Genomic DNA, 14,881 nt, shown 5'->3' on the forward strand with positions numbered 1-14,881 from the left:
ACTACTAATGAATGTCTCTGTTAAAACGGGCCATAAACGCATTTCTTAACTTATATTTGATGGCCTACATTGTTGTATGTGTTATACTAGTAAATAGGTTATTGATGGGTTTAAAATAATAAAATCCAAAATATTATGGATGTTAAATGGGTTTACAACTTAATTAGATCTTATCCACCTTTATAACTCTTTCTTACCCTCACTTGATTTCATCCCCGCTCACTCCACGCTCTCACATTAGCTTGGTTATGAATTTTCCTATATTGGGTTAAGTAGGGAAATGTTTCAATAATATGGGTTGGGTTGATCCGGTATGTGTTGGGTATGAGTTGGGTCGAATGTGGGTTTCTAGATTTGTATTATATGGAAATGAGTCAAAATAAGTTAAATGGATCAACTTAGGTCGGATCATATTCAACCTGAACCGATTGACCCGTTTCATCAATTCATTACATCTTCATAAGTACTTCAACTCCATTTTCAATCTATAGATATAAACACGCCCTGAATTGTATACGTTATTGATCTTTTCTACACATTTAGAGAGTATTTCAGGCAATGCCTACTTATTATTCTTTGATACGATAATCTTAATCGATTGTCCTTTTTGCACAAAACACCCACATACGTAGGTCGAAAGTTTACAGTACCCCGCCAGTCCCGAAAGCACCAATAATCTAAAGCAATTTGAATCATGACATCAAGCGAACTGCTAGCTGAATTTTCCGATATGAGATCTCAAAAATGGTGCGGACGACAACGAACCGATGTGACCGCATTATCCAAGGAAGAAGAAAAAACAGGATGCTTGCAAAGCAATGTCCACTATAATTTCGTCTCACTCCTAGTCAAAAATATGTTGTTACAAGTCTGTGATTTGTGTGACCTTGTGAAGGGAAATCTTCCTTCATTTCCTCTTTCAACTGTCAATGAATTTTGGTGATTGTTAAAGAAGGGAGACCCCTTCAGGTTCCGATATTTACACTCATGTCCAACGAAGGTTCTGCGGCTGTCATCGCCGGCGCATGCTGAGCATCCCCTTAGCCGTTGACCTGAAAAGGACACGTGGAGCTCACGAAGCCGTTCACGAGGTGGAGATACGTCTTGAGCTCGTGACACGTGGCCATGTTTCCTTCTCGGAGGTGGGGAGATTCCCTGCTGCTGAGCCGCAGCTCCCGTCCCACGTCCGCATACACCCACCGCGCGTCCTGCACGCTCTTCTGGAACCACTGTGGCATACCCGCCACGCGGATCGACTTTCCGTCCGCCGACGTGTCACCGTCCTCGACGACGAAGCCCGGTAGCTTGGTGACCAGATCGTCGGAGTTGACTATGCGCAGGATCTTGGTGCCGCTTGCCTCGAGGTGGCGCCGGAAGCTCCGGTTCCCCACGCGTGGCCCGCCGAAGGAGACGACGGTCACCATCGGCGCGCCCTCCAGAGTGGAGCTGATGTCATAAGCAGCCAGCGTGGCGAGGGCCGCGCCGAGGCTGTGCCCGGTGATGGTCAGGCTGAGCGGCTCGTCACCGTAGGTCTCGACCACCCGCGCGATCTCCTCCCTTATCATCTCCCGCAGGCTCGGGAAGTTGGCGGTCCTCGAAGTGTACAGCCTCAGGAACCCGCTCTCCACCATCGGCGTGTCGTCATCGGTCACGTCGTCGTGACCGTGGAGGCACGTCAGGGTGGCGCGCAGGTTCTCGATCCACTCGAGGCAGGTGCCGGTGCCCCGGAGGGCGATCACCACGTCGCGCCTCCCGAGGCGCTGGATCTCCCGCCGGTCCTGGCAGACGGCCACGTACCCGATCCAGCTGGACCGGGTGGACATCCAGCCGGGAGCCAGCCTGGCCCAGCGCGGCAGCCGGACCGAACACGTGGCGCGCAGGTTCCTCGTGAGCCGGTACCCGGTCTCGCGGATGCCCGAGCGGGCCAGGAGCGAGCTCCGGGGGTACTTGCAGGTGCCGTAGGTCGGGGAGGAGGGGTCGAAGTCGAAGGAGCGGTAGGCGGCCTCGACGAACTCGCCGTACCGGAGGATCTCGCGGCGGAGGGTGTCGTCGAGGGGGTCGAGGAGGCCCTCCCAGTCGCGGCATCCCTGGTACTCCATCCACCTCTTGCCGATCTTCGCGGGATGGAGATCGGCCACGCCAGGGGCGCTGCATTTGAACCGGAAGGAGCCGGTCTTGGCGATCGGGACGGTCGGTTTGCGAGCGAAAGAGCGGAGGCCGCTCAAGTTCTCGGAATTGGAGGGAGCAGTGAGTGGATTAGGAGCTCGTGCGAGGAGCCTCATGCTCGGACGAGTGAGAGAGAGAGCGCGCGTGCTGGGTCGATGATGGAGGGCTTTATCGTTGGTTTGGTTTGGTGGGAGAAGTGAAGTGGAGGTTTTATAGTGGGGGGAGGATGATAGTGAGCGGTCCACAAGCAAAAGAGTCTGAGCGCAAAACCGAGTGAAGTGAAAAGGGAAAAGACCGCGACTAAAAGTAAAAAATAAAAATGTGGGTTGCAGGAATTGGGGCGTGTGGACGGCGGGGAGTGAAAGTGGTAGGAAAGGAGGGAGGAGAGAGAGAGAGAGAGAGAGATGAAGACACGGAAGAAAGAACAAGGAGGGGAAAGAAGATTTGGTCTTTCGGTCACTGATTCTTCCGGATCCCATATGATGCTTTCCGGAACTTATCCGAGTCGGAATTTGGGAAACTGACCCGAATACGATGAGTCGGTCTTGTGCTGTGCTCCTATTCGGCATGTGGGAATGCGATGTGTATCCTAATCTAGGATGGTGCTCCATGTGGTTTGGGTTGAACTTTTTAACATGGCATTACGGCTAGTGCCATCCCTTTCTCAAATATGTGTCATTCCTAGCTTTTGGATTAGACCTTCTAGCATCAATAAATTTTAATCATTTGATTACTAAAACAAGGCTTTTGTCCATAATTGAGATTTTGGGGAGATGCATCACAAGATATGCTAAAGCAGTAGGGAAAATTGTTCAAAAAGTCTAAACTTATTGCACTGTTAACAATTCAATCTAAACCTTTAAATTTTGTTCCTATACCACTTCATGTTTTGTCATTTGAGTCTATCCAGTAAATTTTGGCCAGTGAGGCGGACGTCAATCATCCTACATGGTGTGAATGGTGTTGGCATAGATAATTTTTAATAATATATTTAACATTTTTTGAATTTTTATTATGTTATTATTTTTATTAATTTTCCTATTTTTTCCCGTCTTTCTCTAGGTGGTCATTAGGCCTTAGTGATTGGCCATAGGTTAGGGCCAACGAGGTCGACCTTTGCCAACCTCAAGTGAAGCTCGCTCCACCGGCCACTAGCAAGGTTGACGTCACTAGTCTTTACCTTTGGCCATCGCCAAGGGCCCGGCAACCTGCTAGAGAATGAAGGGAAGAAAAAAACAAAAAGAACAGAAAAATAAAAATGCAAAAATATTAAAGTTGTCTATATCAATGCCGGTTATGCCACGCAAAACAGTTGTCCTTCACGTCAGTGATTTCTAATCAAAATTGACCGGATGGATTCAATGGACAAAATATGAAACGTTTAAAATTCAATAAGCAAAATTAAAATATTTGAAATTGAATTGGTAAAGGTGTGATAAATTTAAAAATTTTAGGATAATTTTCCCATAGATCCGAGCATGATTATATCCCCGCGGTTTTCGTCCATTTGATACGAGGATGTCCAATTGGGATGTGTTTTTATGGTCGGGTAGATCTATCCAAGCTGTGCAAGCATTGCCCAAAACTCTTTCATCGGAGATCGGTGGGGACAGATAATTCTTTTTTTTTCTTTTTTTTTAACGTTGTTATAGAACAAAATCAAAGGATTCGATGATTGAAAGGGAGGGTCCATCTCAGAAAGAACAAATCGTAAATGATGATGGGTTTGTCTTTCCAATCCAATGTCCCACGTGGTCTCCGTGCTCGTGCGCGTTTTCCACTCTCCCTCCGGTTTTCGTTCGCGTCAATCGTCCGGACGGAGTCACTTCCAAAAGCAACGTCAATTGAAAGACCGCTTTTTAGACGCATTCGACTCTTGCAAAGCTCATTTCATCTCGACTCTTGCAAAGCTCATTTCATCTCAGCCATTATATTTTTATTATAATTTTCACGTGAGGCTCGGTGTGGTGGCGGTGCGGTCTCAATTGCAGTCGACAGTGGGAAGAAGAGGATGTCTAATTGGGATACGTATATAGCTCGATTGTGACTATTAACTGATATTAGAACTTGATTTTTATTTTTTAAAAATTTTTTGCAAAATCTGTCGATGATTAAAAAAACCTAAAATTGTATTATCAATCTCAATTTAAACCATAAACAATTCATCAAAGATTGATTAGTTATTCATATATACCACAGTTAGAGAATAAAAGCCATTAATCTAATTTGAGTTAGTCATAGGGAGGGTTCGAGCTAGTCTCAACATCCCCTCCATCTATCGTTGATTTTATTTGATTTTATTTGTTTTTTTTTTCTTTTTTCTTCTCTCCCGATCTATATTTGGGAGCTTTTTTTTTTTTTCTAGTCTAGTTCTAGATATGAGAATTTGAACTTTGCTAATCTAGTTCTAAACCTAAAAGTTTTCCTCTCGTGACTTAGATCTAGAAGTTTAATACTGTTTTTGGGGATTTGATACCCCCATGCTTTCTTCGTGTACTGGTCATCCACCTCCAGTTTTAAGTTGATATCAGGAGCCCTGGCATCTCATTGAACTACAAAGATTTACTCTTACAAAAGTTAAATATGTGTTTATTAAACCTATTTTAGTTGTCTCAATGGTGTAGAAGTAGAAGAACTTAGGCACGCACCACCAACTAGCAATGCCGTACTTGTTGGATAGGGAATTTACGACATGTGCTCATCATTGACGATGATACGAAATCCACTTATCAGTCGCCAATTATTTTGCTTGACAGATTTGTTCTTATGGAACAAGTGTGTGCTTAATCTTGTCAGTGCTCTATTGATCCTCCTTGTTTTCTGGATTTGGCTTTGTTTAATACTCTTTTGGCAATTGCTTTGCTTCGATTTACTTTGCCATGAAAGTTTAAGTACTTTTATGTATCATTTTTAGTAATAAATACAATCTTTTTCGAAAAAAACAAAAATAGAAATATCGAGCTGCATAAAAGCTAGAGTTTCTTAACTCTAATTCTCATTTAATAATAATAATAATAAAGATGATAAAAAAGCTAAACCAAACATTTGACCGTGATCGTTATATAATTGTGAGCCTCTAAAGTTGATAATTGAATTTTAATTAACTTCAAATGGTTCAATTAAAAATTTTATGGTTTGATATAGGATCTTACTTGAAACTAGATTATTTCTTGATTCCGTGTCAAATGAGTTCTATATTGTCAACTAATTCTCTTGAAATAAGTTACACAACCAATGACAACCATAAGCACATCCAAATGCTTTTACATGATTATGGTCTAAATCGTGCTTAATTTGACAGGGTTCTAAAACTTCAGTGATCCCACGTCCTTGGTAAAACTAGGATTCGATTGCATTGATCTCAAATGTTTAGAACTTGATTGTATTTCATGTAAAACATTTAGGACTTTTGGTGGAATCCTTTCTCTTTTATTGTTTTTATTTTCTTGAAGATAGAACATCTGTATCTTTCAACTCATTTAATTACCATGAATGCATTGCAAACCAACCATTAATTTACATAAGCAAACCTCTCTTGACAAAATGATGCATATAACCCTTAAGATTACTAGGGGTGAGCACAACTTCAAGATAGATCCTGAAACCAGACAAGGCTAACCTTATTTGGCCAGTTATAGTCCGATACCAAGGTTTACATGGTATGTTCCAAATTTCTAGAAATTGGGAACCGATCTCGACATAATAGGTTTTCATTTCCGAGTCTAGAACCTACCCAACCTAGACCTAAAGTCTACCCACCATAAAATTTCTTGCCCTTAACTTACACACCTTTCTTACTCATTTAGTGAAATCCCTACACTTTTGAGATGATACTTATTTGTCATGCAATACCAAAAGTTGCAATCGCTTCCTCAGCTGAATGGTGTGTTTTGTAGCTTTTGGCAATGTCCAATCTGTCTAACATGGGGGAAACTTTTCGGGAACATGCGTTATTTGATCTTCACCTCCTTCAAAGAATTCAATTCTTTCAAGGTGTCAACAGCTCTCAACACTTAGGTAAAGATGCTGTAGTTTTTTCATCTTTTATGGGTTGTTACTTTTGATGGATTGGAATTTCTATTGGCATTTTAACTTTCATTTTACTTGACTAATGGATGAGATAGACACTCCCTAACTGCATTATGTTTTTGTTTGTTTTGTACCGTACTTCTTGCTATTTTGTTACTCTACTATTTTGTTGTGCTAATTTGTCTCGATTGTAAAAAGGGGATGTTTACTAAATTTCGTCCTTCAAGAAATTTAAAAAAAATGAAACAAAAAATGTAATGGACCGGTTCTCGAGTAGACCTTGGAATCATATTGCATCATAGAGTTGTTTTCAAGATCTACAAAGTAGGTTTCAAGTTCCAAAAGTTAAGAATTTGTCTTGATATGGTAGGTTCCAAATTTCAAGTCCGGAATCTACCATTCTAAAATTGGTCACCCCTAAAGATCACTTTTGTGGAATTTAAGTCCCATTGTGATTCGGACACCGGATCTACCGCAAAGGAAACAATTAAGTACTCATTCAATCCCTTGGGAATTAAAAAAAAAAAAAAAGGAAGTGGAGGAGTGTTGTTATTGTGGATTACTTCTTTCGAACAATTTCTGGGAAGTGTGATATCTGTGTTTGTATATATACCGGTTTGAGCGTGGTATTTTTATTATTTTGCAATTTGCAAATTTGATTGAACTATAGTTATCCTTTTAGACATATATTGAGGATGAAGCCATCAATAAACACTTATAAATAGAAAAAATTATCAAAAAAATCCTAAATCTATTTTATGGATGCCAATTCAACATCAACATACTAATTTAGTTATAAGCATTTTGATATTGTCAATATTGTCCTTTTGGCCAATTTGAAATCACTAACATAAACACCAGTTGTCTTACTTGGCAGAGGCAACACTAGCGTGGGTGAATTTTTTATTTTCAAATTTTTTAAATTGAGCTTTTGTTTTCCTTTTCTTTGATTTTTTTCCCCTTCCTTTCCCCACTAGTCGTTGGACGAAGGTCGACCATTGGCAAGGGTTGGTGAGGGTCGACCTTGCCGGCCTCTAGAGAGGGCGATGGTCCTAGGCAAAGGCATCATGACCCTTGCTAGAGATTAGCAAGGTGGACCCTCCCCTAAGGCCTATGAAGTTAGCCATCGCTAAGGCCTAGCAACTAACGGAGGAAGAAGGAAAAGAAAATGAAGAAAAGAAAGAAAAGAAAAGAAAATAATAATAAAATAAAATATATAAAAATTGCAAAAATCATTCACTTTGACATAGGTTGTGCCATGTAAGATAGTTAACATTAACTAGATTGTCACGTTGGCGATTTTAGTCGAAAAACTATATTGGCAAATCGTCAAATGATTTACCATTAAAATTGGTTAAATTGAAAATGTTAAACTAAATTAGCATATGTATAATATATTTAATATATTTTGGTAATTATCCCCACTTGTAAGTGCCTATGCCTTTGAAAATTTTCATACATAACTTTTAAGAAGAAATTTATCCAAAAATCTTAAATCTATTGCACTTTTACTGATTTGGTTATTACTCTAATTGATTTCTAAACATTTTCACATTTAGCTTATTGAGTCTATCCAGTCGAGCTTATTGAGTCTATCCAGTCAATTTCGATTGGAAATCTCTAACGTGGATGTCAACCGTCTTACATGGCATGACCGACATTAACATAGACAATTTTTAACAATATTTTTTATTTGTTATATTATCTTCTTCTTCTTTTTTGCGTTTTCTTTTCTTTCATTTTCTTCTTCCTTCTTTCCTTTTCCTTTTTCTTTTTTATTGTTAAGGGTGGTTGGGGGTTGGCGGCCATCGGCCGAGGCCCGATGGCCCCCACTAGCCATTGGGCAAGGGCTAGCGAGTCCTCCCCAACCATAGGAGGAGAGTCGCCAAGCCCTCGCCTAGTGGCCGGATAAAAAAGAAAAAAAAAAGTAAAGAATGAAAAAGAAAAAAGAAAAGAAAAGAAAAGAAAATCCAAAAATTATTATTAAAAATTATCAACTTCAGTGCCAGTCATGCCATGTTGGATGATTGGCATTCACGTCACATGGCCAGTATTCATATCAACGATTTTCAATCAACATTTACCAAATAGATTCAATTTGACAAAACATAAAAGGATTACTCGATTGACACAATTAAAAAGCTTATGACTCAATTGGTAAAAGTGCAAATAGATCTATCACATTATGGACAATTTTTTCAACTTTTAGTTGGTCATTTTACGTTAGTATTGCTCCATGTAAATTTATCTTAAACAAGACAACCCGGAGAAAACCCTACCATAATGATCCAGCAAGTGCTCTGTCATTATTAAAGGAAAGAGGAAGTCTTCACCAACCGAGAATAGAGCAAAATAAGCCCTCTTTAGATACTCATTCATGAATCATTTTTGTGCACATCTTTGTATATAATGGGTACACGTCGAATTAGAAATCTTAGTCCACACGTGCATAAATGGAAATCAAGCAAAACTTGGGGAATATTTTGCTCCGGATAATGTTCCATAATTATATATCATTTAATTTACTTATGTGCATAAATTAGACTAAGGAATAAGTTCTCCTCATCTTAATAATCTTTTAATTATTAAGGGGTTGTGCGCATAAATTGATCCAGTGGCGATCAGCATTAGTAGTATCCTCTATGCACTTTTGGTCCTGCGAAGTTTCTGAGTACTTATCTTCAAATTATAAAAGAGAAAAAAATGGTACTTTATGAATAATAATAATAATAATAATAATAATAATTATTATTATTATTATTATTATTATTATTATTATTATTATTCTAAATAAATAAATAAAATGAAGCTTTATGAAAAATAAAATAAAGAACAAAAGGGCGGGCAGCTGTGGAATAAAGCGAAAAAGTAACCCTTGAAAAGCAACCGGCTTTCCGACCATTATAGAGCCTGGAAAAGAGAAACTCTCAGATCCTTAAACCTTATACGTTGTTCTTTTGGGAAAATATCTCGTGCCGTCCTTTCTCTGATCGCCTATCTCCCTTCTGTATTAACTAAAGGTGCACATGTAAATAAAGCGACAGAAAGTGAAATATAAAAAAAAAAAATATATATATATATCTATTTTTTTATTCTCACGTAACAGCTAAGTTTCAAATAGACACACGAACTTATACCCACAAGGCAAACATATTCCCACTTTTAAGATGATCCAAATAATTAAAAAAAAAAGGACCGAACTTTTACTTGGAGGACAAAAATGCCCACCTTTAGTTTTTTTGGTCATCTATGCAGACTGACAAAATTGCCGGAAATTATTGATTTAAAAAAGCAATTTTCGATTAAGGCTAAAGAAGAATTGGTTTAAGCAACCGCCTTTTTCAATGATTTCACTAGAGTAAGAGAAAAGGTGAAATGACGAAAGCAAAATCAGTAACCACCATCTTTAATTTTTTTGCATTTTAATATTCATTCCATCATGTTTTCTAACACGAGATATCCGAACTTTTCTAATCGGTTGAGGAGCCACTAGTTAGTCAGCACGACTCCGAGGTTATTATGAATTGGATGTGCTATGAATTTTGATGATATGAGATATTCAAAATTTATATTTATGTTTTTTTTTCAATACTCGTTGTTCGACCTTTATGTGTTATTTTAATGATGTGTTTGAACTAATTATTGATTATTTTATATCACTAAGATTGTTGGTGTGGTGATAAATTGGTCATTTGAAATCCACAAGATCAAGAGTTTGGTTCACATTGTAAATGAACCTTTGAATGGTTTATGTAGCACCGTCTAGTTCTGGTATACCTTGACAAAGAGATTTTCAAACATTCTGAAGGGTAGAACTAACGCTAGTCAGTCTTTTCCACTCTTTTACTAATAAAAATGTTATTTATTAGATTATTATGAAAAAAGTGATGATCTTCAAAATAAATAGACGTTTCAAATTTTAGGAGACCCTTTCAAACTATATTTTTCTAGGGGGGGGGTAAGATATTTCTGGTGGTTAACATTCCCAAATTAATAAAAACTTTGTGACTCCTTTTTCTGAGGTAAGTTGAATCTTGAATCGCCTATGACAGGAAAGCACTTCGAATAAGAGACTAAAGTCACTCAACCACTATTTTATCTAATATTTAGAACAATATAGATACGTAAATTATGTCGAGGATATCTAAGGCAATAATTGAGTACGTTAAGGTCTCGGATCGATATGGATCACGCCAGATTCCTTCAGGCTGGAAGCAAGGAGACGATAATTTATTTTAAACCCAACAATCCCCACATGGTGGACCTATTTTGGACGGAACTACTCATGAACTTAACTAGCTCACGATAATTGACACGTGACGGCATCACATTGCAGTGTATGAGAAAAAAGAAACATGAGGTTAAGGAAGTAGTATTGTTGGTTGTCGATCAAACAATAGAACCAGGCATTACCTTAATTGGAGCAATTGTCTAATCACTCCTTAAAAATGTTATGCGAATGCCAATAAAGTCTTAAATTTTTTAATTTTGTCAATATAATCCTTAACTTTTACGTGCAATTTCAATGTGGTCATTTCAATTAATTTTCATCAAATCATTGACATGTCAGTTTGTTCATAGAATGGTCAAAATGATTGGATTACTACGTCGGTGGCCGTCGGTTAAAATTGACCAAGATAACTACATTAGAATTTTGCGCAAATATTTAGGCTAAATTGACAAAATTAAAAAGTTTATAACTAAAAATGACATCCATACAATAGGTTTAGGACTAATTGGTAATTTTACCTACCTCAAACTTAATTGTACAATCTTAAATAAATTACGAGAAGTTACAGCATGATTTATAAATCTCGTGGGCCAATTTTATCTGAATCATCAATTGTGCAAGTCTCATCATATATCTAAAATATTAATGCTTTGGATAGACTGTATTGACATGATTTATAGATCATCCATTTACTTTTCACCAGCTGAGAGCTATGAAGGCTTTTCGAAACTCGGATTGACCAAAGCATATCCTTTCACAAAGCGTAACACCCAACAACCAGATACAAGCGCTGATGCAATCTCCCCCTTTTCTTACTTCCTTTTCTTTTTTGTGTGATCAGAATCATTTCCGTGATATAAAGAGAAGGGATTATCTCGTTGATCACGTCTTTACACGTCCGATTAAGTAGAGATAAATCTCCAAATCTTGACCTCGTTCACGTTTTGCACAAGTCATGTCCGAACTACAAAAATCATCTTTCGAGGGCACGCCTTAAATTAGTCTATTGGCAGATTCCTCTCCATCTACTATCTAACGCCATTGGATATCCAACTTTTGTTATAAGAAATGGATTAATAAATAAAGTAATGAGAAGATACTTTCTTCCTAGTGATCATTGCCTTCTTTTGCTAAACTTCTCGTTACTGCTGACGCGATTGACGTATACGTTTCATCTTCATTCACCATCTTCATTTGTCCACGTGGTAAACATACTGGTGAAAGGCAAAGGTCGAACATTCGTTCCATCTTCATAGAAACTGAGGGGACGGTCTCTCCTTTTCTCTTTAGTTGGTTCTTTCAATCTCCACGTTGAATGAATTCTTAAGAGAATCGTCTGCTATTGGTGCCCCAACTATTACGACCATTGATGCATGGAAGACCATTCTCAACCCTCAATGGTATTTCAAATCATCATTACAGGACGTGTTTATCTTATTAGGGTTCATCACAAACGATCAAAACCGTAAAATCCCAACATACAAGTCTCACGTTAAATAAATCTTAAGAATATAGTCTACGATCGGTGCTCCAACCATTACAGCCATTAATGCATTCATGATGATTCTCAACTCCCAATGGTATTTCAAACCATCAGTACACGACATGTTTATCTCATCTGGGGTTCACCACAAACGATCAAAATTGTAAATCTTAATGTTCAAACCCCACGTTTAATACATTCTTAAGAAAATAGTCCACGATTGGTGCTCCAACCATTACAACCATTACAACCATTAATACATGGACGACGATTCTCAAACCCTCGATGATATCCAAATCACCATTACAGAAAGAGCTGAATAATTCCACCTCACTTCAGCATCCGTCCGCCGCAATCTGCCAGCTTTCACACTTTGCTAATCAAATCTCATCATAGCCTTTGACATGTGACTATAACCATCGACATTGATAGTAAATGACAAGAGATCTAAAGAAGAGAAGGGCCTCTAGACCAACTAGGCCCCTCCTCCAAGTCTCTTGTCACCTTCGACGCCACAATCATCGACAACATCTTGACGGAGCTTGGTGCGCGGCTCGTCGAGCTCCATAACAAGGAATGCGCTCAACGTTGCCAAGTAAAGGAAATAAAGTCTTTTGGAAAATCATCTGAGCTTTCTGGTTTGAGTTAGGATCCTCCTTTCGCCATGCTTGAGGCCGGCCAATTTGACCAAGAAAGAGCTGAATAATTCCAAATCAATGGAGCTTTTCTTCTTCTTCTATTTTTTCCCCGTTTTTGCAAAGTCTCGTTTATCCATGAATTATGTGTGTTGTCTTTTACAGCTCCTGATTTATTGGGTAATTGAGTAGCTCATGGAATTAGAAAAGGTCAATCATGAGTATGGCGACTAAACCTCACATCAGAAAAGTTTTTTTTCTCTCCCTCTATCTTCTCTCCTTCCTCTTCTTCAACCTTATCTCATGAGGAGAGCTCCATTCCCTCTCTTATTTGCTTTTTTTTCTTTGTTTTTTTCTTCTCTCGCAATCTAATTCTAAATCTAGGAACTATCTCTTCATAATTTAGATTTGGAAGTTTGATAAACATAATTTTGGAGATTCGATGTGCTTGTACTATGTTCTTATACAGGTCTTATGCCTTCGGCTTCAATGGTGATCATAAGAGTTTTGATATCTTGTTGAATCATAAAAATTTGCTCTTCCAAAAGTTAAATTTGTGTTTGTTTAACTTGTTTTGTTTATTTCCCTATAGTGATGATATAAAGGAAATCGAACTTAAATGCACATCCCCAAATTAGCAATGTCGTAGTTATCAGAGTTGGAATTTTTACTGCGTATTATGACGAAAATACAAGATCCATTATTTGGCTGTCAATTATTTTACTTAATAGATTCGTTGTCGTGGAATGAGTGTATGCTTAAACCTGTTAGTGCTCTATTGATCCTTTTTATTTTTTATTTTTGGTTTGGCTTTATTACAATATTCTGGACTTTGTTTTATTTTGAATTGCTTTTCCATGAAATTTATATACTTTTCAAATATTCATTTTGAGCAATCAATACAAATTTTTTTTTTGGTTGAAAAAAACAAAGAAACTCACATCATATCTCTCAAGTCCTGAGGTGGATCAAACGGATCGAAATCAACCAATGACCTTCGAACAGTCTTCTGCATCTTGTCTTTCTAGAAGTGAAATCTTACCGTGCTGTCCTTTCCCACTAAAATTTTTAGTCCATCATATCCATCCGCATGTCATCTCAAGGCTATAGGAATCGAAGGAACGTGCTCGTCATTTGGTAGTTTGGTGCGTTTACTTTTTCAAAGTAAAAGGGCAAATGATGGATCAGTGATTTCAAAATAATATACCCTCTGGCTCCCCAAAGATAATTCCACATAATCTGTACGTCATGGAAATCAATAGGAAAGAGTCGGCAAAAGAAGAAAAATTTGATTCTTCAAATGTGGAAATTCTTTCTTCTCTCTCTCTCTTTTAATTTTCGGTTTTTGAGAAATGAAAATGAATCGGGCATGAGGTTGCATCACTTGTGCTCGACCCTTTTAAGTGCCGAGAGCCCACCCACTGAAGAAACATGGAGATATGAAACGCGACGTTTCATTCACAAGTGAGGGCATTATACCCACTGGAGATAATGTACTCCACCTCCGGTTGTCATTGCATGTTTTTCATGTTTTTCAATCCTATGGCATTCGAGTGGACTCCTATAATGAGGCAGACACCTCCATATTTTTCATATTTCCAATCATATTGGGTTGAAGTGGACTCTGATGATGAGCGACACCTCCTCATTTATAACAAACCAGATCCGTCGCAACCGTTGAATTCGACGAGTACCATAAGTGAGTGTCGCATGCTCTAATGTTGTGATGCATTAAGCTCATGTGGATTTGACATACCTGGATGGGTTCTCCATGTTGAGTGAGGCGTGGGTGTATAGATTTGACTGGAAAATTGGAATTGAGGGTAGTGACCGTTAAAGTTGGATAGACATGTCTCACAGTGTTACGATTGGCATGACAGATGGGGTCAAAGCAAGATACAATAAATCCACATTCAGGTAGTTCATTCATTTCTCATTTTCTTAATTGTTGTTCGCCTCCCTTTTCCTCTCAATCATCCATCTAATTGTTGTGCTTCGTTAGCACAATTTCTTCATATACAACCGGATTGGCTCTATCAAGAAGGTCACGTCTTTTGAAAAGCTAGTGAATTGCCGGTATTTAATAAGTTATATGTTCAAATTTTCCAAATATTTATTACATTTATCGTGATATAAGTCAATGCATCAAGACTTGAAAATGTATATGTATTATTTGATTACTTAAACAAGTGAAATCTTTATTTAAATTTGATCTTCAGTTAAATTCATTAATATGTTAGCTTTACTTCTTCTTCTTTCTCTCTCTTTTCCCGTCAAAAGCATTAATTCATATCAATTTTAACGAGTTAGCTTGACTATTGGACGAAGTGGATTTCA

At 38.2% G+C, this 14,881-nt stretch overlaps 1 protein-coding gene across 1 annotated transcript; it reads right to left on the bottom strand.

The window, feature by feature from the left end:
* Window positions 1-831: 831 nt before the first annotated feature.
* LOC104441366 (phospholipase A(1) DAD1, chloroplastic) lies at window positions 832-2,240 on the bottom strand. Its single transcript, XM_010054495.3, is given in 2 exon segments — window positions 832-1,057; window positions 1,059-2,240. Coding segments are annotated over 2 exon segments (1,086 nt in total). The 5' UTR covers window positions 2,100-2,240; the 3' UTR covers window positions 832-1,012.
* Between the last annotated feature and the right edge of the window lie 12,641 nt (window positions 2,241-14,881).

The sequence above is a fragment of the Eucalyptus grandis genome, chromosome 5 (genome assembly GCF_016545825.1).
Source record: "Eucalyptus grandis isolate ANBG69807.140 chromosome 5, ASM1654582v1, whole genome shotgun sequence".
NCBI classification, from domain to species: Eukaryota; Viridiplantae; Streptophyta; class Magnoliopsida; order Myrtales; family Myrtaceae; genus Eucalyptus; species Eucalyptus grandis.